At 36.5% G+C, this 23878-nt stretch overlaps 2 protein-coding genes across 7 annotated transcripts in view; both read left to right on the top strand.

The window, feature by feature from the left end:
* LOC130569626 (transient receptor potential cation channel subfamily M member 4-like) overlaps positions 1-11409 on the top strand; it is a 51573-nt gene extending 40164 nt beyond the window's left edge. For 5 of the 6 annotated variants that reach the window (XM_057359377.1, XM_057359379.1, XM_057359378.1 and 2 more), the window contains 8 exons: positions 335-467; positions 1329-1503; positions 1605-1770; positions 4973-5154; positions 5902-6034; positions 8087-8159; positions 8240-8333; positions 8551-11409. In XM_057359377.1, the coding sequence (XP_057215360.1) occupies positions 335-467; positions 1329-1503; positions 1605-1770; positions 4973-5154; positions 5902-6034; positions 8087-8159; positions 8240-8333; positions 8551-8579 (985 nt within the window). In that variant the 3' untranslated portion in view covers positions 8580-11409. Of the gene's footprint in view, positions 1-334; positions 468-1328; positions 1504-1604; positions 1771-4972; positions 5155-5901; positions 6035-8086; positions 8160-8239; positions 8334-8550 lie in introns of those variants that run through there. The other variant, XM_057359383.1, reaches the window with a different exon arrangement.
* Positions 11410-12559: 1150 nt separating this feature from the next.
* On the top strand, positions 12560-23710 carry zgc:92313 (uncharacterized protein LOC436869 homolog). Its single transcript, XM_057359405.1, has 7 exons — positions 12560-12888; positions 13000-13023; positions 13253-13338; positions 14099-14178; positions 14270-14541; positions 15349-15509; positions 23437-23710. The coding sequence occupies exons 1-7, from the start codon at positions 12846-12848 to the stop codon at positions 23692-23694; spliced, it is 924 nt and encodes a 307-aa protein (XP_057215388.1). The 5' UTR covers positions 12560-12845; the 3' UTR covers positions 23695-23710.
* Positions 23711-23878: the final 168 nt, after the last annotated feature.

Here is a 23878-nt window from a genome sequence, read left to right as displayed (position 1 = left end):
AGCTTATGTTTTACAAGGGGTGAGATTAATCGTGCATTGCCCGACACATAGGCCCGGTTTCACAGACAGGGCTTGTCTTAAGCCAGGACCATGCCTTGGTTAAATTAGGATAGTTAAGTCGCTTTATAAAAATGCTTTAGGAAAACATTACTAGTGTGCATCTTGAGACAAAACAATGGCACTGACAAATTTTAAAGATATGTCAGAGCAAGTTATAAACCGGGGCATAGTCTTTTTAGCATCCATAATAAATATTAGCATCCATAAGTAAATTAGTAGTTAAAAATGTTACTAAATGTTTTATTTGTGTGTGCGTGACATTTTTCTCTCTCAGGATGTCTAATTGGTCAATTAACATGGGACGTGGCATATTGTGTGTGGACTACATGGTGTTCACGCTCAGACTCATTCACATTTTCACCATTCACAGACAGCTCGGCCCTAAAATCATCATACTGGGCAAAATGGTGAGAGAAAGTGTTGTCAGTCTTAAACTACAATGTAAATGTTCTGAGTTACATTACATGTTCAGCTCTGTAGTTGGTAACCAGTTGATTTGGGATCATGGTTAAAGGGGACATTTACATTTTTTTCTATGTGTCTGCCAGCTCAGAAAAGCTGAAAAGAGAAAACATAGCCAGTTTGTTATAGATGGAGTCTGAAGCTGTGTCTTCCAGCAAGATTTTTCCATTTTTAGCCGAGTTCTACAGAGATAGCTGTTTGAGTAAGACCATTTCTGAGCCGTATACAGTTTCTCTATAGAGGAGGGTATGCACGTGACGTCACTGCACATGAAAGCCAAGTGAGTTAGGCCCACTGAGTGGCAAAAAGACTGAATGCAGCAGTGTTTACCGCTATCTGTACTCTATTTAAAACGGGAAAAAGTTGTTGTTCCATTGATTGTACAAACAGTTAGAGCTCAAAATTAGAGATTTCTTTATATAGGTTGCCAAGTAAATGCATCACTGTAGTTTACAATGGATTACTGAAACGTGGATCTGCGCTAAACATTTTATCTCAGAACCATTTTACCTCAGGTATGTTGTTTTTGTTTAATCATACCATAATAGTGTTACCTATCTACTTTCTACACTGATGAAATTTTGAATATTGATCCAACTAATTACTCTTTAGTAACTACCAAAAATGTGTTGTGTTGACTCAATTTCTTTCTCCCAAAGAGTTACTTAAATTGTTATTTTCTAGTTGACCCAAACTTGACTATTTTTTTGTTTTCAAAATAAAACAACCTATTTCAAAAAGTAGTTAAAGCCATTGTTTTGATATTTTTGTGCTCTTTGTTTTGGATACAATTTCACAAACCACAGATAAAGGATGCATTCTTCTTCTTATTCTTTCTGGGAGTGTGGCTGATTGCATATGGAGTGGCCAATCAAGCTCTACTCTATTCATTTGACCCAAACCCTCATAGGGTATTCCGACGAGTATTGTACAGACCATATTTGCATATATTTGGACAGATTCCTGTGGAGGAGATAGACAGTATGTTTACTTATGACACATGAATATTCTGACCAAATAATATTCTGTATTTTTTGTTGGCATGCGCTGACTTAATTGTATATTTGTTTGTGTTTGTTAAGCTGGAAAGTCTTGGAACAGAGTCTGCACTGATAACCAGACATTGATCAATGGGGGGGAAGAGCCATGTCGAGATACCAGCCACAACTGGCTTGTGGTTATTTTACTGGTTGTCTTTCTACTCGTTACCAACATCCTACTTGTCAATCTACTCATCGCCACATTTAGGTACGCAATTCTTCATCACTTTTTAGTCATTGGCAAGTGATTTTAGCATTTAAAAATGTAAGTTTACTGGTATCTATTTTTATGCTACAAGTACTTGTTTTTTTAGTTACTATTAACTATTCCATTAGATACTAGTACCTAAAATTTGATACTAGTGCTTATTAATGAGATGCTAGTAATTCATTATACTTGTTAAAAAAAGATAACTAAGACTTATTTTTAGATACTAGTGTTTTTTTTTTAACATAATAGACACTAGTACGTTTTGAATTTAGGTTCACGCTCAGTATGCGAATAAAATGTTAAATATTAAACATAGCTCCAAGCAGCGATGACTGTCCAAAGCCATCGGCGTAACCACCATCCCGATAGCATCAGGAAAACAGTGCACAGGGGCACATGCATTTATAGTAACCCTATGGCAGTCTAGTTTTAAAGGGATAGTTCACCCAAAAATGAAAATTCTGTAATAATTTTGTTCCAAACCTGTATAAATTTCTTTGTTCAAAGGAATATATTTGGAAGAATATCAGTAACCAAACAGTTCTCATCCCCCATTTACTGCCATAGTAGGGAAAATGAATACTACGGGAGTCAATGGGGGATGAGATCTGTTTGTTTTAAGGGTTAGGATTTAACCCTCCTATTATGTTCAATTTTTAGCAACACTTTAAATGTTTTGACCTCAAACATTTAAATATTTAAAAAAATGCTTTTTTTTAAAAGTTTTATGTTTTGTTATTTTTATTATGTTATAAACCTACCTAATATTTTACTTGAAATATTAAGACAAAACATAACTTTTTCATAACTTCTGAATTTTTATATACATTTTTTCCTACATTTAACTTGTTTCATTTACCTAGAAAAACAGCGTTTTGCACAACACAAATGTATTAAATATTTAGGAAAATATTCACATTTATTACATTTGAGGCAAGTTTTTTCCAAAGGGTAAATGCATTTAAGCTATTCATTACTTTTTACTGTATCTACGTATACATTGGTTCAAAAGCCAGGAAACACATACTGTATGTAAAACAATGAGCTTTGCACTGCTAATGCTTTACTAACTGAGCTGCAGAAACACTTCTGTATATAGGCTATACATACGTACACATATATACACACACACAAAAAACTGCATTCAACAACATTCATGTGATTCAGTTGAAGGTCATGGGTCCCATACACTGCAGTATACCATGTTCACTACAAGTCATTTTGAATAAAAGTATCCACCAAAAGGCAAAATTGTAAATGTAAACTGAACAATAAATACAATTTCACAATAGTACTTTTTTGCTACTGGGAATCTGATGTGCAGATTGTTTTGTTATTTTTGCGTGCGTGCGTGATTTTTGATACAGTAAGTACAAATTAAAACTGATATTTAGAATCAGAAAGAGCCTTATTGCAAAGTATTTTTGCACATACAAGGAATTTGTTTTGGTGACAGGAGCATCCAGTACACAGAAACGGCAACAACAGTACACAGATGATTTAAATAAGGGCCTATGGGTAACTGTTCAGACTGTCCTCTATCTGCGTGCCAAATTTCACAACTTTTCCATGTACGATTCTATGGGCTGCCATGGCCATCTAGACTTAAATGGCAGAAAAAGAAAACTAATGGATACAATGGGATCTTTGGCCCTTCGTGGCTTGGGCCCTAATAATCCTTAGGAGAACAATAGGCCCTGCGCCCCATTGACTTGGGCCCTAATGAGACAATGTAATATATAATGGAGATGGAACAGGAGAGTGTAAAGAGAAGGCTGAAAAATGTGCAGAATGTCAGAGGTTCTAGAACGAATTCAGAGAAAATGCAGCCTTGTTGAAAAACATTTCAATATGGTCACTTAAGGGGGTCGTACACTGCGTTGCGCATCGTGTCATATTTCTACAGTTCGAACATATTTTTTATGACAGTACACACAGCGGTTACGCCATGCAGCGTCTGGCGTCGGGGCTCCACTACAACTCTGGACACTGCTCAAAAGCCCCGCAAATAGTTTTAAGGGGGTCGCACACCAGTCTAGGACAGTCTGGCTGTCTAGGACAGCTCACAGGTATGACACACCCGACACATACATCCTGTATTGCTGGCTGCAAGTTCAAAGTCTACTCCTGATGCAAGTTGGACCAATTTTTATTTATAAGGGCCCGAGCACCGAGGTGCAGGCCATTAGCCGTAGGTGCGGAGCCCTATTGTTTTTGCTCTGTTTATTCTTCTTCTTCTTCCTCTTTAATCACTATTTTGAGGGCCTAAACATGCTCAAAAACTCATCACACATCAGATACACACATCAGATGTGGCGAAAATTGAAGTCTAATAGGGTTTCAAAATTAGGCGTGACAAAATGGCTCAATAGTGCCACCTACAAATATTCAATGAAGTGTTTCTAACGCTTCGTTTGACATACATGCACGAAATTTGCACGAAGTTGGTGAATCACTCCAATACCTACAAAAAAGTCTATTGGATTGAAGCTCTAAACCCAACAGGAATATAGTTATAAATTGTGTGCAATTTTTGCCATTTCCAGGTGTCATACTTGAACAAACTTGAAAATGTCTCAATTTTATACAATAAAATAATTAAAGAACTAATACTAACTTGTTTGTTCAGTCTTTCCTCCCCTGTCTGCCATTCCCACCAAATGATAAAAAAACTTGAGAAGAAATCTCCCTTGTCATTGGTCAGTTTTCACAGGCATTTGCACTACTGTAAATTGATTTACAGTAAAAGAAATTACAGTAGTGAGCATTTGTTTTCCCATAATCCTTTGCTATTTAAATTATAACACTGTTTGCACACTTAACATATTATAACATATATTACAGTAAAATACTGTTCAAATTACAAAAATCTGTTACAGTGTACCGTATGAATAACTACTAGTATAGCCTATAAATTAGTACTAGTGACTATCTAAATGTCAGAATTCCATAGAAGTCAATAGCAAAAGTATTACATTTGTCACTAGTAACACTGAAATAATTACTAGTCATCCCCTAGTATCACATTTTTAGGTATTAGTATATAATGGAACAGTTGAACTAGTAGACTAAAAATAGATACCTGTAAACTTAAATGATTAAATGCTAAAAGGGCTTGCCATAGTCTTTGACCTATTCATTCTGTCCGTCTGCCTGTAAGTATGTAATGTCTTTCTCTCCTTTGTATCTGTCTCTGCAGCTATACCTTCTCTAAGGTTCAGGAGCGCAGTGACATATACTGGAAGTTTCAGCGTTATAATCTTATAGTGGAGTATCATTCTCGTCCAACTCTCGCTCCACCCTTTATCATCCTGTCCCACATCAATCTCTTCATCAAGAGACACCTCCGCAAAGTGCCTTCTATCAAAATCCACCATTTTGGTAAAGTTTAAAAAGTCAGATGATATTTGCATCCTGGTTAGAAGTATGTGAACAGGTGTTGGGATGGTTGGATAGGACAATTTTAGAGGATTTTTTTATGTAAGATTGGCAGCAGATATGTTATGGAGAAAGAAGAAAGATTCTCGGTAATTGATGTCAGCAGCATTTTTGACCTGTGCCATTCCCTCTATGCAGTCCTGAGCCCTGATGAAGGCCAAGAGCTGAAAGGTGTAATTTGTAGGTGTAGGGCAGACATCTCTTTGACCAGATGTTAATGTTGAGCAAATTGTATCACATGCTTCTTGGGTAAAAGACAGTATAGGTTGTGACAGAAAGACACTTGGCACAAACTTACAACTGGTCATATGGGCTAGTTGCACAAGATGGCACCGGTGAGCTTTTGCGATGCCAGGTTCGGCAAACTAATTTCCGGTCGTCGAGTTGTTTTGGCTTAGCAATGTAAAGAGGATCTGTCATATCGCTGATATACTACTTTCTACTTTTTTATCTAAAAAAACCCATATTTGCCGGCCAAAATCCTCCTTTTCCCATTCAGTGTTGCAGGACGGGAAATAAGTCTGCCGACTCTGGCATCCCAAAAGCTCACCGGCGCCATCTTGTGGAAATAGCGAATTGTGATGTGGTTATAACTCCATATATCTTTAAATCTATTTTTGTAGTTCCATTATATAATAAGAAATGTTTACACTGATGGAAAGTTTGTGCTTTTATTTTCCTTTTTAACAGCTCTGGACATAACGGGTAAAGCTGCTAACAAGTTGGTAAAATGGGAGACTATGCAGAAGGAGAACTTCCTGTCTGCTGAGAGTAAAAAACTAAGAGGGACCGACACTGAAAGACTGAAGCGCTTGAATACTAAGTGAGTACATTACCAAAGCTATCTTTAAGGCACAATATGTAAGGCTGTTGTATTAAAATATCTAAAAGCAGGGGCGTAGCACACAATCTCCGGCCCTGTGCAAAGGCAATGTGTTGGGCCCCTCCACACTATATATTACATATTGTTTTTCAAATAATACTCTACAGCTGTACACATAGCACTCACTGCGAATTACTGGTGTATATTTAAACAGTATTAAACAGATAACTTGTTATATTTATTTATAATACAGCACTGAATCTCATTTGTGTATGAATTGTGCTGTACTTAAATATAAATAGATCACATCAGGATCCCCTTAAACATGAATTGACAGTTTAACCTGTTACCTGCCACAGCCCTTTTTTAGCCTACACATGAAAATGCACTGTTGGAACTAAAATGGTTGTAACTCATGAATGCTTTGGAGTACAGACCTACGGTTGAAAACATTTTTTTTTAAATTATTGTAGTTTATGTTTATTGCTTTAACAAACTATGAATAAATTATGTTTAGATTTTATTAAAAAAAACATATCAAATCTATGTGTTTCGGCCTAAAAAATGTCAAAAGTCCCAAGTACCACCAATATTTTTATGAAGTTTGAGCTTGATAGACCAAATTATGTCTTCTGTGAGTGTTTTAGCCGCAGTACCACAAGAATCCAATAGGGGCCACCTTTTTTTGGTCTGACATTGAACACCACAACAGACATTGAGATTCTTCTTTTTCAGTTTTTTGTAATTCTTCACACGAAGAGACAATGAAAATATAGACAGGACTGTGAAAAACATAATGAAAAAACATAAAATGTAACATCTTATGTCTGCACTTTTTTTATTATTATGATAGTTTTTTTATGCACACTCTCGTCATTTATGACTCAATTTCTCCTCCTACATAATTTATTTTATAAAACAGTGATGAAATATGAATTCTAGAAACTTAGACCTTTCCAACGATACATAGTTTGTTATGATAAGATAAGAATTCACATGCCAAATATTGAAGAAAATATAAGCGTTCCGCTGGCGGAACAATGTCATTTAGCAGGACATACATTTTTTGAAGCGCACTCTTGTCATTTATAAATAGATTACTCCTCCTACATCATTTATTTTATAAAACAGTGAAGAAAATGTTTTTATAGAGACCTTTCCAACGATATATAGTTTGTCATGATAAGATAAGAATTCACATGCCAAATGGGCCTTATAACAGCCACCTTATATGCTTTAGGCACATATGTCAGAGATGAGTTAATAATGCTAAGAAGAGGATCTAGTAGATTTGTAGGTATAGGGTCTAACATGCATGTTGTTGATTTAGATGATCTAATGATTTTAGACAGTTCATCGTGATCTACGATAGAAAATAATTGCAATTTCTCCTTAGGGGCACTGTAGTTAGTTGTTTGTTCAGCGGGTTTCACTTCTGGTTGCATGTTATAATATTTTTTCTAATATCTTGGATTTTATTTGTAAAGTAGTTCATAAATTCATCACTGTTATGCTGATATCCAGAATCTGTAGTTGACGATTTATCTTTGGTTAATTTAGCCACTGTGTTAAATAAAAAACAAGGGTTGTGCTGGTTTTCTTCTATTAATGATGAAAATTAGGGGGATCTAGACGTGGGAGTTTTATTTGCAGCCATAGGCCAGTGAAGCAAATATAATACCAGATAATGATCCGAAATGTCTTCACTCTGTTGAAGAATTTTAAAGTCGTCAGCATTTTTCAAAATATATTATTTTGTGTTCTGCAGAAGAAAGTCATACAGGTTTGAAAGGACAAGAGGGCAGGTAAATGATGACAGACTTTTCATTTTGAAGGTGAACTAGGAGGTGGACAATGAAATCCAATATAAAAAATTACGACAGTATTGCTGTAAAAAAGCCATACCTGAATAAGCACTAGTACGTTAGGAAAAGGACAGGACACACTTTTAACAAATATACACTACATGTAAAAATAATTGTAAACCTAATTGTTTCATTAAAATAATAGAAATGCATGACTACATTGGTGTTTTCTTTGTGCTTGTTGCAGAGTGGATGGTGTTCTTAAACAGGTTACAGAGATCAGAGATGTTGATCGTAGATTAAGAGCACTAGAAACAGAGGTAAGGGCACGTTGTCATACAGTATGAATGTACATAACACTCAATAATCTGGTGCTCAGATCTCATCTCCCAATACGCAGATGGAGTTTTGTACATCTTCTCTTCAATGGATTATGGAAGCTCTGTCTCAAAGCAATTTGGTAAAGACCGGCAAAGTCCACCCTACTCGCAAAGGTACACCTGCTTATTATGTGTTATGCATCACATGCAGGTAGTTTAGCAACTATAGGTTATTTATTATTTCAGAGCAACAAGGCAATCCTATGAAGCATGGCTTAAGCACTTTAACACAGGCACTGTAGTGAATCTACCTAGACATTTCACTGACAGTAAGATTGCGTTTCAATGTGAGTTGATGCAGTTGTAATTTATCTTTTGTGTCTCCATGCAGCCATTGTTTCAGCCCCTCTTGAGAAATGAACCGAATTTTGATTTCCTGGATTCGGACACATAAATCAACAAAACCACTGACTGATGACTTGTATGCTTGTATTATTCTGCTTTCCGTTTTTAAATAAGTCATCTTTTCACGGTTCACGAACTTGCATTGTATATGGTCAAGCATGCCATGTAACATTCAATGATAAATCAAGTACATAGTTAGCTGTAGAACTCTTTTTATAGTTTGGAGAGAATTTCTGTGTTATGCTTACAAAATGGTTAAAAACACTTAATTTTCCTTTATTTTGATTTAAGGCTTCCAAAAAATATACAGCAGCAATGTTTAGAAATGGCAGAAGGCCAGGGATGTAAATGACTTCTTTTTATAGGCTGAACACAAATTAAAATGTTTAGAAAAAAGGCTTAATGCAAGGGATGGGTTTCAAAAAGCACATATATGAAGCCATCTTTTTTTTATTTACAGTAAATGTATTTTAAATGTATTTTGGGAAATCTATTCATTAATAGTAGTTTGTGCAATTCTTCACTTTTCTATGACATGTTGTAGTATCTACACCAGACACAATGCAAGAAAAGTGATCATGTTTTGTTTACACTGTAAGTTCCAAAAAGAATATGTGCCTCCCAAGTACCTGGACGATGCACTTATTCAGCCGTACAATATGGAACATTTTGTGCTTCCAAAGGCTGATGTTTTTCTTATGCTTGTGAATCTAAAGACAGCCAGTAGCAACACATTGAGTCTCTTTTTAGCCAAAAAGTGCATTACATTTGGGTTGACATTGGGAATCTGTCTTTTTACAATTGGTTCATGTTTTGTTCCTAAATCTCCTTAGTTTCAGTATGTCTTTTGACCAAACGTCATGAAGCATGTGACAAACAAGAACCAATGAGATTTGATGTTATTAACATGCTGCCATATTTGATTTGGGTATTGGTCATCATGGTTAATGGGCGAGCTTTTACATGATTTCATTTAAGGTGAAATACATATTTTGGAGCACCAACTTTCTGGGTCATTTGCATTGTATGGACCTACAGCGATGGGATTCTAAAATTGTCCATGGAATAATGTTAGTAGTATATACTGTATATGCAATAAGCCTAATCCTAGGTCATTAAAACATAGATTTTGTTCCATGTTTGAGAAAAAAAGAGATTGTTATACACTTATGTACATATTTACATTTGAATGTTGTGTTTATTTATCATTACATTTTACGCTAACATTTTCATAATTTACTTTTTTAAATTTCATTTCATAAACATTGTAATTGCAAACTTGGATTTTAAATATTCAAGTTTTTAGTATGATCTTTTATGATTTGAGGTCTCTTTATATTACTTATTTTCTTCTGTTCCTTGTTGTCTTTTATTTTGCCTTGCTGCCTTCAATATATGTGTCTGAAGTAGCACGAAAACATTTGTGACCCTGGACCACAAAACCAGTCAAGTAGCACGGAAATATTTGTGGCAATATACAGTATGTGTCAAAATTATCGATTTTTCTTTTATGCCAATATTAAGTAAGGATCATTTTCCATGAAGATATTTTGTACATTTCCTACCGTAAATATGTAAAAACTTATTTTTTTGAGGATGCAGCAAAATTGCTAACAACAAGGGCTGGAAACATGCCTACAAACTTCACTCGCTGAGCTCTTTGGGAATTACCCTCGTCGAATACCTACAGGGATTTTATCACTATACTGCTAATCAAAAACTGTAAAGTATGTATAGGTAATGACTATTATTATTCGTATTTTCCTTTGAGCTAAAATAATTCCCTGACTGAAATTGGTGTTTTAAATAACTCATTTCATGGATATGATCTTAAAAGATCTGGTGGAGAATCATATTTGGTGAGCTAAGCTCATCACTATTTTAATAACAGCTAAAACCGCTACAGTTATTATTGTATTGAATTACTGTTACATACTCGGATATCATGCATTGGGTGGCAGGTAATGACATGTACATGACTTGCTGATATGCGTCTTCACATATATGACCATGGCTTTAAAACGGAGCTATCCGTCTGGGAGAGAAAAATGGCAACAACGCAAAGCAAAAAAACAAAAAAAAAACGAAGACATGCATGCATGTGATTTTGTACTATTTCAAAGTCTTGTTTAGTTTTGCCAAACTATGCAATGAATTAGTTTCAAAACAATTCTCCTGTACAGATTTATAAATTCAGTATTCGTCCACTATATCTAGTTTGCCCATGATAGGCCCTAATATGTCATTTTTTGTTTGTGCCATCACATTTAGAGAATTATTATGTGTTCTCGTATGCTTAGCTTTTTTGAGAAAACTGTATTTTTCATGCTTTATTTTTGTTAGTAAATCGCTCATTTGCTAGTAAAACAGTGTTTGCGTGTAATATCTATTTTTAACAGCTAGATGGTTCCAGAGCCACGCATTAGGTCAATCAAATTTTTTTATTTAATTTTATACTTAATTGTTTAATCTACCCTCCAGATCCTTGTGCTCTGCTAGCAAACAACGTCTTGTAGTGCCATCCCAAACACACTTGTTGTGCCTAGGGACCTTGGAGTTTCTTAATCCGGGCCTGCATTCGGCCCACAAGGCAGTTTTCTATTCAATATATTTGCGGTTGAATTAGGAATTTGATGCAGTACAAACAAAATACAATAGATGACGCTATAAGCAATAATACTTTAAAAAGTGTACAGGCTCGTCCAAATTTCGTTTCGTTAGGGGGAAATATAGATTTAAGATAATGTTTTACTTCATTTTCAAATACTATAAAACATTGTTTATTTCCTGAATATTTACATTTATGGATGTGAGATTTATCCATTAAAGCGGCCCTAACACCCGGTTTCTGTTTCTGATTCTTACAGAAGGTAATAAGCAAAGTTTTGTTGTAGATTTATATGTAGTTGTCTCTGGGCTCTGTAAAGCTGAACAACACAGCTTCTGTATTATAGAGAAATATTAAATAACAACATATATGCATATTAAGAACACATGCACATTAAGTTTATGCAAGTTTAAGTTGCATTACAAACGTAAGTATCTATTGCATAATGCTCGTGTGGCACATCAACATATGAAATACAGAACTATAAAAACCGGCAGTTCCTGTCCCAAATAACAACAATGGGACAACAAGTGTGGTCGTTTTCACGCGGCGCTGCGCAGACTGATCAGCGAATGACAACAAAGTACCGCTTGCTCTTTCCGGCGTGATGTCCTCAAATCTGTCCCAAAATGCGCTCCCATGTACCCTTGTGGACTCGTGCCTAGTGCCCTATAGGTCTGCACTTCCTGACGTCACCAAGTGTGGACTCGGAGGAGGTCCACAAGACCGGAGTGCGCCATTTGGGTCAGGGCCAAAATCGGCTGCGAAAGCCTTGATGACGACACACTTTATTCTCGTTGGCCAGAATGTTCACTTGTATGTGTTGCGTGTTTATTCTGACACACTCGGTTACGATTATACTCACAAATTACATTTTTGTAGCACACTTTATGTTTATTGTACTGATTTGAATGCAAAAAATAGGTATTCCTATCATATTCACTTAATCCGTGATAAAGAAATGAAAATCCTGTGGTCTGCTGTAGGTTCAGTTCCCTACGGAAAGCACGAAGTGTCCGACCTGATGGCCGTGTTTTTACTCCTCCCCCGCCTGATCTCGCCAGTCAGTGGCAGGCTAGTATGGGTCACCTCGAACAAGCCTATTCTAAACCAGCTAAACCTGTTCTCTGAGATCTGAATTCTCATTGAAAGACGTTTAATTGTTAACACCTGTCATTAAACTCTCTGTGGGTTAAAGGTTGTCCCTTCAACACATAGCGCTAGGAGTCACTTGATTTAAAACACATTAAAACTCTAGTAAATCATTAGTAGGCCTAAATATTATTAGTTTTATTTTAATGTTTTTAATTTGTTAACCAAAACAGCTTGCCCTACCACATACTTCAACACATTCCCGAAACCGAAGAGCGAAACTAAACTGCCTCACGTGAGCAGCCGGGCAGGGTCTTTGCTTTGAACACGGATGAGGGGAATGCAACGGACGCTCCTGATTGGCTGTAGGTAGACAGGTACTTCCAACAATATCTCGGGCGATGTTTTTTCAGGAACGAAAATGCTAGACAGTCTTTCAGGATTGCGTCGAGCTAGGCAGTAAAGATTTCCCGCCAACATAATCATTTCGGAGATCATTGCCTGAGCCTCCTTTGTTGTTGTTTTATTAGATCGATACATTTAAACTTTTCTGAAGACACCGGAAGAACGCCGTTTTTACGATGTTGTACATTTCAAATCGGATTGTCTTCCTGGTGTTGATCGGTATGTTCTCAGCTTTGTTTCCTTCGTTATTGATTTATTTAAAATAAACTGCTTTTAAGTAATAAGGTAGTCATTAATATTGTATTGTAACCTCGTTTTGTGTGTTTTCAGGAGTATGGATGGGCGAGGCTCGAGGTAAACACCGTTTTTGTACGCGTGTTATAGATTTTGCTGTTAAACAGGAATAATTACTTAATTTTACTTTAATTACTTAATACGTTCATATATATATTAATATAGGCCTACTTTTTTTTGCGATAAAGCAAAAAAACGTAAAAGACTACTTTATGTGTCGTATTGTTTTGTTAGAGGACAAGAAACATAACATAAGCAAGTGATAACGTTCGCATTTGATTTGTTTCAGAATGTGGTCGGACACCAATGCTCAACCGGATAGTTGGTGGTTCTGATTCATCGGAAGGTGCTTGGCCTTGGCAGGTGGATATACAGGTGGGATGAAGAAACTTTGTGAAAATGGAATTTTGAAACACAGTAGGTGTAGAAGCGTATGGGTTACACCTTAATATATCTGACTAAATGTGAATGATCTATTATTAAGGGTCATAGACACCTATTGCTTCCGTTTGTTGTGTTTGTATTATTCTGCTGCTGCTTCTGCCATGGAAGTCTATAGAGGACAGTCTGAACTGTTACCATGGCAAATATTGAGTCTCTAACCCAAACTCCATAGCGCCACCAACAGTCCAAACGTCCACATACGTTGTTGCCTATAACGTTTGAACCCTACATCCTAGAAACAACGTTCATTTTTCTTCTGAACCCTTGTCTCATGCCGACTCGAATGCACTACATGACGTCATTTTCCGTCATGAAAATGTTCCCGCCATTTAGAAGTTTTCGAAACACCTTCTCTTTCGAACTCCTAGATGGTTTGCCAAATTTCGTGCAAATTGGGTATGCAGCATCTAGAGCAGGGGTCGTCGGCAAGTAAGTTTGGCAAACCATCTAGGAGATTCCCAAAAACTCCGGCCAAGTTTTGATATATTTATGGTAGGAAATGGACTAAATATCTTCATGGAACCTGATCTTTACTTAATATCCTAATGATTGTTGACATACAAATATGATCATTTTTGACCCATGCAATGTATTGTTGGCTATTGCTATAAATATACCTGTGCTACTTATGACTGGTTTTGTGGTCCAGGGTCCCAAATGATCTTTACCTAATTGCTGACTAATGTTTTAGACGGACAGTCAAGGACATGTTTGTGGAGGAACAATCATTACAGGGAACTGGGTTCTGTCTGCTGCACATTGCTTCCCCAAGTGAGCTGGAATACCTACATCTTCAACACCTTTAAAACAGTAATATGTTTAAGAACGATACATTATTCATCCATTTCTCCTCTCTGTCCAGCCCTAATGACATCTCCTCGTACTTGATTTATGCGGGTCGGCAGCAGATGCAGGGTTGGAACCCGGACATGACCAGCCACAGGATTCTTCGTGTAGTGGTTCCGTTAGGTTACACAGACCCTCAGCTGGGCCAGGATATTGCCCTTGTGGAGCTAGCAACACCTGTTGTGTGGGCCGACCGCATTCAGCCTGTCTGCTTGCCTAAGGCCAATGCTGAGTTCAGTAGTGACATGAAGTGTATGATTACTGGATGGGGCGACATCAGAGATGGAGGTGAGAGCAAGGGTTATAACCTAAGGTAAAACTTTGCGACATTTTGCCACTTCTTTCAAATCAATTCATCAAAACCCTGTTTACCTTTTAACGCATGTCATATTCCCTAATATTTTTTATGAATACGCGTATTACATAATTTGGCTCTGTCTGGGTTTCATGTTTTTAAAAAGCTTTTTGTTTTAAACTGAATCCAAATGGTGCATATACGATGCACGTATTTTAAAATAATAATAGTTTGTGTTAACGAGAATTAAACACTAAGACCAAATAAACAGATCTTAACTACAGCCCTGTAAAAAAAACATTTTGCATACAAAATCATGCACTGTGACAGTACAGCATGACACTACATATTTGTCATGTAACCCATGTGCTTTAGTTAAACATGATTAACTTGATCAAGTTAAAGGGATAGTTCACCCAAAACTCAAAATTCTATCAGCATCTTTTTTCATTTCAAACCTGTAAGACTTTCTTTTTCTGAAGATCACAGAAAATGTTGGTAACCAAACCGATGGTACCCTTTGACTTATATTGTATGTACACAATACCAATTCAATTCAATGGAAACCATCGGTCCTCTGTTACAACATTCCTCAAAATATCTATCCCTTGTGTTCTGCAAAAGAAAGAAAGTAATACAGGTTTGAAATGACAAAAGGGTAATAAGTAAATGACAATCTCTTTAAGTTGACTGATAAAGTTTTTCTTTTCATTTTCGAAATGTAGTACATCAGTGATGGCCATTTTAAACGCACAAACATAACGTTTTTTTTTTTATCTAAATCTTGATCTCTTGTTCAGTTGCTTTAGCGGGGGCTGGCCCTTTGCAGGAAGTGCAGGTGCCAATCATTGACTCACGCATGTGCCAGGATATGTTCTTAATAAACCCCACTGAGAACATTGACATTCGCCATGACATGATGTGTGCTGGCTTCCAAGAAGGGGGCAAGGACTCTTGCCAGGTGAGGGCAACGTTGCATGTTAGTTTGTATGTTGTGCATTGAAATACCGCATCTATTGAATACTTTTCACAGTCATGCATTTTGAATTACCATCTTAATTGGATATAAGCTAAAGTGGGCCATCGGGTGAAATGGTGCTGTGTGTAGTTTTCATCCAGGACATCACAAAAAAAAAAGTTTTTGAACTTTTCCTAAATACGTGTAGAAATATTACTGTTGTATTGTTTAAAAGTGAATATGAACTTGTTTTCTTTTTAGTACGGAGGTCTGAAAAAATTACAGAGCATCTTTTGTTATTTTGACCGGTTTCTCCAAGGTTCATTTTCTGCCAATAAATGCCAAAAGAAAGAATCTTTCTATTCGAAATTTGGGAGAAATGTTGTTAGTAGTTCACAGAATGAAACAAAAATGATCATTTTAGCTAAATGCGTACCTATAAACAGTACATTTTAAAATCAGAAAAACTGTCTCTGAAATGGTCTCATAATTATTCCCGCGGCTGTATATGTCTGTGGACTGTGCTTACATAATCCATGCCTGTGTACTGTGCATATTCATTTTGTAATTATGAAAACATGGACATGCATATATTTAAGAAAAATAAATAAAATTTCAATTATTGGTAAATATAAATAAATACATGTAAACATGTATGTGTTTGTTTATATATGCAAAATGAATATGCACAGTACACAGACATGTATTATGTAAACACAAACTTTTATTCTGGATGCAATTAATTGATTGACATTTGTTATAAAAGAACACAAGAGCCCTGCACAATGTACAGCGCGTGTACCCATTCCCTTAATAATGCACTGTGGATAAAACAGGTTCTTGTGGTGAGTTTCGTGTGGTTTTCAAAACTTGACGTACACATAAGGGGACAGATTCCAGGACAGGACTTCAGCTTCATCCCAGAAAATGCATATTTGAGCTGTCTTAACTGAAAACAGCTTGCATTGAGACATCTTGACATGCGTTGTTTTCTCTCAAGACGTACACCAGTGATATGTTTTGTAAGGCATGTTTGTAAAAACTACTTAAATGTCCTACTTTAACTAAGGCATGTACCTGGTTTACGCTAATCCTTGTCCGGGAAACTGCCCCAAGATGTTTAAGACATACGCAGCACTGCACAGCGCATGTGCACAAGGTGTTTTTAAATCAGATTTTTTATTTTTGATCAGAAATGACTCTTTTATAGCTCCGATGATCTGATTATTCTGTGTGTTTATATATGATTTAAACATTCTTTTGACAGAAAAACAAACTTTAAATATTAGCTTAGTTTCAGACATTTCCCTTAAAATTGCTTATAAAAGAAATAAAAATGTAAAAGATGACAATTGTTAAAATACATAAGTTAAATTAATATAGGTTGTATTATAAAACTGTATTTTGGGCAATTTCATCGAAAGTTTTTGGTTTCATGTTGACGTCTTGATTTTGAATTGATTGCAGACTTTGCAAATCTGAACCTTGTGACAATTCCGACCAACACAGCAGTATGACAGATTACAAGTAACAAAGAATTACAATACTTTACAGTAAACATTTCTGTACAAGTGTTAGACCATAATACAACGAATTACACATAATTTACATGTAAATACACAGCAGCAAATGTGCGTAGTGTACAGTGATTGGTACGTATTGTGGTATTACAGTAAGACAGTGTATAAAGTCAGTAAGACAGACAGTGTATAAAGTTGTGCATGCTAGTGGGGGACAAAGTGCAGTGCTGATGAGTAGATTGTGGGAGTCAAGAGTTTAAGAGTCTGACTGCTCGGAGAAAGGGTTGTAGGGTTGCTACTTCCCTCTTTCAGTTCTACCATCTAGTCTGGTTACAGACTGCATCCTGCTCGCTAGGGTAACCTCAGGACAATGAGAAAAGACAGCTGAGAGCAGAATACCAGTCTACACTCTTTGATGCAACAAGTGCATAAGTTGTTATGGGAAGTGTTCCTGGATCTCGTAGGTCTAATTAATGCAGCCCAACAATCCCTTAGAGGATTTGTATCGTAGTAGTGTTGTGTATGCAAGGTTGAAGAGACGCATCTTTAATCTAGATTTAAACTGACAATGTATGTCTGCCTCCTGCACACCATTCGGAAGACTGTTCCAAAGTTTAGGAGCTAGATAGGGAAAGGATCTCCCAACTGCACTTGATTTCTAAATTCTACGTATTACTAACTGACCGGAGCCCTGAGAGTATAGTGAACGTGAAGGACTGTAATGCTGTAGAAGCTCACTCAGATATGAGGAGTTAAACTCTGTAGGGCTTTATAGGTAATAAGCAAGATTTTAAAGTCAATGCGTTGCTTAGTAGATAACCAGTGCAATGTTGATAGAACCGGGCTAATATGCTCATACTTTTTTTATCGAGTAAGAACTTGAACAAAAAACTAGTAAAAACTGCTGCGTTTTGAACTAGCTAGAGTTTTTGTAATAAGCTTACAGGGCAACCACCTAATAGTGTGTTACAATAATCTAGTCTTGATGTCATGAATGCATGAATTAGCTTTTCTGCATCTGATGGTGACAGCATATGATGTAGTTTAGATATACAGTATTCGTAAGATGGAAAAACACGGTTTTACAGGTGTAGGGTGACGTGGCTCTCAAATGATCGATTATTAGGCATTTATGGAACTATAGTGTTCTGCGTATACGTCCTATGTATACTTTCAACAGTCAGGAAGCTAAACTGTCCTTTACCATACTTTAATCAAGATAGAGTAAAACTATGAAATAAAAGGAAAGGAAAAATGAGAATTCACTTTCACAATGTGTATGTACAATCGGTACATTTACAATAGTCCTACAATAGCTTTAAGTGTTGTATTAATCAAATCAAATGAAATGATTTGTCAAGCAAATGCAACTACTGAGTATATGCATAACTCTCACATGATCCCGTGACGAAATACAGCTATGATGCATTCAAATAATACAAATACTCAAACACAGCTATAGGTAATATGAACAATAACAATAAATCATACAGACGAAGCTACCAAGAGCTAAGGATGAATGCAGATGGGTACTGATTAACTGCTTCATGGCTCAGGAATGAAACAGCCACATGAATGTGCTTATTTCCTTATTAGTCATCTGATCAGTCACATGATAATGACAACACTGTGATGCATTCTCAAAAACAACCAGTAGGGGGAGACAAACTACCCGCTAAACATTTACTCTTGACAATTACTGTAACAGAACAGGAACAGCCGTAAATAGTTAAGCAGTATTCTTGGTTGTTACGTATGGCGTTTTTCAGTCCAATGAGTAGCACTTAATGTTTTGTCCAAGTTCAGCAATAAAAGTTGTTACTCAAAGCTGTGTTTCGTGAGGCTTCAAGGAAATATATAGTTGAGTATCATCAGCATAGCAGTGAAAGCGAACTCGTGTCTCTTAATTACTGTATATCTCCTAGAGGTAGCATGTATATTGCGAAGAGCAGAGGCCCTAACACTGAGCCCTGTGGTACTCCGTACTGGACTTGTTATTTGCATGACACCTCATTGTTTATTGCTACAATAATGATCTGGGCTGCATTTCCCAAAAAGCATCATAAGCCTACGTTGATAGTAGCTCCATTGGTGACAATGGTTCTAAGATCAACTTAAGGTTACAATACTTTTAGGAAATGCAACCCAGATAAGTAAGATGTAAACCATTTCAAAATGATTCCACTAATGCCGACATAATTTTCAAGTCTATGTAAGAGTGTGCTGTGGTCAATGGTGTCGAATGCCGCACTAAGATCTAACAGCATAGGAACGAGATGCAGCCACGATCAGACGCCAAAAGGTGATCATTTGTAACTCTGATCAGAGCAGTCTCTGTACTGAGATGTGCTCTAAATCCTGATTGACATTCTTCATTAATGTTGTTCCTTTGGAGGAAGGAACATAATTCAGTTGAAACTACCTTAAAAATTAAATGTAGATTCGATATAGGTCTGTAGGTAACTAATTCCCTAGAGTCGAGTGTGTTTTTTTGACAAGGGGCCTATTAACAGCCACCTTATCTCTGACACTAGGATATGTGCCAGGTATACGAGTTAATAATGCTAAGAAGAGGATCTATAATTTCTGGGAGCATCTCTTTCAATAGATTTGTAGGTATAGGGTCTAACATGCATGTTGTTGGTTTAGATGGTTTAATGATTTTTAGACAGCTCATCATGATCTACAGTAGAAAATCATTGCAATTGCTCCTTAGGGGAGCTGTAGTTAGTTGTTTGATCAGCTAATGTAGCCTCTGGTTTCATAGTTGTAATTTTTCTCTAATATCATCAATGTTATTTGTGAAATAGTTCATAAATTCATCACTGCTATGCTGATATCCAACATTTGAAGTCGCAGACGATTTCGTTTTTTTGTTAATTTAGCCACTGTGTTAAATAAAAAGGGTTGTGCTAGTTTCCTTCTATTAGTGAGGAAGAGTAGGCCGATCTAGACGTTTTTAGGGCTTTCCTGTATGTTTGAATAATGTCCTTCCATGCTTTGTGAAATACCTGTAATTTGGCATTCCATTTCCTGAGTTGCACTCTTTAGAGCATGAGTGTGTTCATTATATCACGGTGTTGGACTGCTATATGTCTGTGAGCAAAAGCGTTTTCGGAGAAGGCGGAGTCAATATTTTGGTGAAAATGTCAAGATCTTTTACGTTTCGAGGCATGCAAGGGAATTGAGACAATTCAGGCAGATTATCAAGAAGAGATTCTTTGGTAGTAGAAGTTATTGTTCTAACATATAGACATGGACAAAATTGTTGGTACCCTTGGTAAATATGAGCAAAGAAGGCTGTGAAAATATATCTGCATTGTTTCTTCATTTGATTTTTTTTTAATCTACAATATTCCAACATTTCATTAAAATAAAGCTATTGGGAGTGGGGGAATATCACACTATGAAAAAAAATGTGTTTGTCTCTAATACACATTGGCCACAATTATTGGTACCATTGTATTCTGAACTTTCTGCAACCTCCATTTCCATGAAACACAGCACTTAGTCTTTTAATGTCTGATGAGGTTTGAGAATATGGAAAGTCATCCGAGTCCATTCCTCCACACCGAATTTCTCCAGATCCTTCAAATGTTGGTGCTTCCTCTTCTTCAGTTCATCCCACACTTTTTCTATAGGGTTTAGGTCAGGGAACTGGGATGGCTATGTCAGGACCTTGATTTTGTGCTCGGCGAGTCATTTTTGTGTTGATTTTGATGTTTGTTTTGAACCAATGTGCTGATGGAAGATCTAACCACAATCCATCACAAGATTTCTAGCAGAGCAAGTCAGGTTTTGATTTTTATATCTGTTGGTATTTGATATAATCCATGATACCATGTATCTGAACAAGATGTCCAGAACCTCTGGTAAAATCTTGTATTATTGCTGCCAAAAAAACCCTTTAATTTCATATGGCCATAGAACCCAGTCCTGGTTGAAGTTCCAGTATTGCAGATTAATTTGGTGGAGTTTGTTTTTGCACGAGAGCAGAATATGTCTTCTTTAACAGTGTCCCAACAACTTGTGGTGATGGAGGTGCAGTTTTCCTTTGTTTTTTTTTTGTTTTTTTCTGACGCTAATATTCAACTGATTTGTGCAGTTTTCCATCTGTGATATTTGAAGAGTCTTTGGCCCTTCCAATTACTCTCTTTGCTGTGCATCAAGACAATATAGACATATTCTTATTCGGGCAAATTTGCAACACCTCCAGTACATTGCAACATGTATAGTGCAATGCAATGTAAGTCGCTTTGGAGAAAAGCGTCTGCCAAATGCGTAAATGTAAATCTCCAGTCCATTAAAACTTCTTAATTATTGCCCTGATGTTGGAAATGGGAATTTTTATTGTTTCAACCATTTCCTTTTAAATCCACTTTCTATTTTGTGTAGCTCAACAGTCTTTTCTGCACATCAGAACTATATTCTTTGGTGTTACCCATTGGGATGAATGATTAAGGGGGTTTGGGCTTTGTGTTACTAATATTATTCTCCTGTGCAACAAGAAGTCATGACTGTACAACATCCTTTTTCTAGTCACCTTGGTGTGCTCAGAAGATGTAAATATTAATGGGAATATACTTGGGAGATATAATAATTTTTTGGGGTGCCAATAATTGCGGCCAGGGTATATTAGAGAAAACCTTTTTTTTCCACAATGTGATATTCCCCCCAATTCCAATTGTTTTAATTGAATGAAATGTGAGAATTTCAAAACGAGAAACAATGCAGATTTATTTTTACAGCCTTTGCCCATATTTACCAAGGGTACCAACAATTTTGTCCAGGTCTGTATTTGTAACAAGGAGTTTGATTTGCAGCCATAGGCAGATGAAGCACACACGAAACTAGATACAGTAATGATCCGAACTGTCTTCGCTCTGCTGAAGAATTTTAACGTCTACATTTATACCGTAAACAGTATTAAATCTGAAGGATGATTACGAAGGCGAGTGGCTCCTGACACATGTTGTCTAACGCCTATATGGAGTCGAGAGTGTCTTTAACATCCATGTAGATAACGATACAGATGTTTTAGGAATGGCTTTCAAAGTTACCAACGACAAGGACTCTATCTGCAGCCAGTACTAGTTCTGATGGAAAGTCACCAAATTCTTTGATAAAGTCTGTGTGGTGCCCTGGTTGCCTACATACAATAGCCAGAAGAAATTTTAAAAATGTTTTTCCCTTAACATTAGGTGTTGTTATATAAAGTACCTGCCTTCAAAATAATTATATTTAAAATTAGACTTCTGGGTAGTGCTAATGCTTTGTTGCTAATACACTGGATGTAATAAATTCTGTGGCTTCTTCATAAAGGAATTTGGAAGGGCGAGTTGAGTTTTTAATAATTTGATAAATGTCAATTTTATAAATGTGCATTCTATTTAATAAAAAAGAGGGATAGGATAGATAAGTGCCTTGTTTGTTTGTACAAGTTTATTGATATTATCTGTGCCACCCATTTAGGTCAATCCTATGAATACATTCCTGCAGGGATATAGGCTTTATGAATTTTTTACAAAACCTTATTTTGCCCTATTCCCTCAAATATAACTTTATTAAATGTGTTTAGTTGTGCTGATAATTTTGCTTAAAAAAACGACAATCTTTTGCATGGCATACACAGCTATTGGTCAGGAATGTGTCTTTTAAAAAGAAAATGAAGGTGTACGGTATGTTATAGGCTATAGGCTATATTGTTGATAAACACTAAAAAACAGTCTGGAAAAGTGTGATCATCAGTTAGGTGAGATAAAGTTACGTAAAAGTAAAGCAAAAGTACCACAAAAGGTAACTGAAAATGTAACTAAGTTACAATATTGAGTGACTCCATAAAGTAATTGTTACTTAGTTACTTTTCACTGTCCCCAACACTGTGTTTATGAAACTTGAGTGACTGCACACGTGATCGGGCAAAATATAGCCGATCCCGATCAGGTTAAAAATGCCTTGATTGGCCCCCGATCCCAATCTTTACGATCGGCTCTGGACATTTTTTTTTTCAGTTGATTTTTGTCCGGCTCAATTTACCTGATTATGGTATGGTTGTCTTCAAGGGGAACTTTTGACAAATGAACTGCCATGGGACAAAAACAATATCCCCGGTTAGAGCCCCGGCTAGGGCGGGAAAGCCTTTCTGTGTGGAGTTTGCATGGTCTCCCTGTGTTAGCATGGGTTTACTCCGGAATGGCGTTAAGAATGAAGAAAACAAACTAACAAATAAAATGTTACATGTAAAGAGTGATGCAGCAGACCAAATGTAACAAAACACTATTTGGATCTTGTGCTCATCTAGTTTTTCAGATGATTAACCAAAAAGTGGCCCGTTTTAGATAACTTCACCCTATTACTAATGTATGTAAAGTCTTTCAATTTCCAACATCTCACATATCTGTTCTTTTTAGGGTGATTCTGGTGGTCCCCTGGTGTGCCAGGTTAGTGACGGTAGCTGGGTACAAGCTGGAATTGTGAGCTTCGGTCTTGGCTGTGCTAAAGCAAATCGACCAGGAGTCTATGCCAAAGTGTCCAGTTTAACTAACTACATCCAGTCCCACGTTGGTGATGTCCAGCTCAAGAGCGCATCGAGTCACAATTGGGTTGACCAAGTCATGGTGCTTATCTGGACTGTTATTCCGATGGTATTGGTACAATTGCCAAGATAGACACACCTTTGTTAAAACAAAAGGTCAACCCAAAAATATTGAAATGTACAACCTGGAAATATTTAGAGATTGCCTGAAGCTTTTATTCATTTTATTAAACTTTATGTAGTTTCATAATTGGTTTGTACCAACAATCACAAATATTTTTAATCATTCAGTGTTTACAAAATTGATGTTTTCTAAG

The sequence above is a fragment of the Triplophysa rosa genome, linkage group LG18 (assembly GCF_024868665.1).
Source record: "Triplophysa rosa linkage group LG18, Trosa_1v2, whole genome shotgun sequence".
Taxonomy (NCBI): Eukaryota; Metazoa; Chordata; class Actinopteri; order Cypriniformes; family Nemacheilidae; genus Triplophysa; species Triplophysa rosa.
The sequence above is the reverse complement of the archived record's forward strand: the minus strand, read 5'-3'. Positions and strand labels throughout refer to the sequence as shown.

Coding starts and splice junctions, on each gene's coding strand:
- zgc:92313 (XM_057359405.1), top strand. CDS start 12,846: ATGTTGTACATTTCAAATCGGATTGTCTTCCTGGTGTTGATCG. Junction 12,889..12,999: donor TGTCTTCCTGGTGTTGATCG/GTATGTTCTCAG, acceptor GTGTGTTTTCAG/GAGTATGGATGGGCGAGGCT. Junction 13,339..14,098: donor CTTGGCAGGTGGATATACAG/GTGGGATGAAGA, acceptor CTAATGTTTTAG/ACGGACAGTCAAGGACATGT.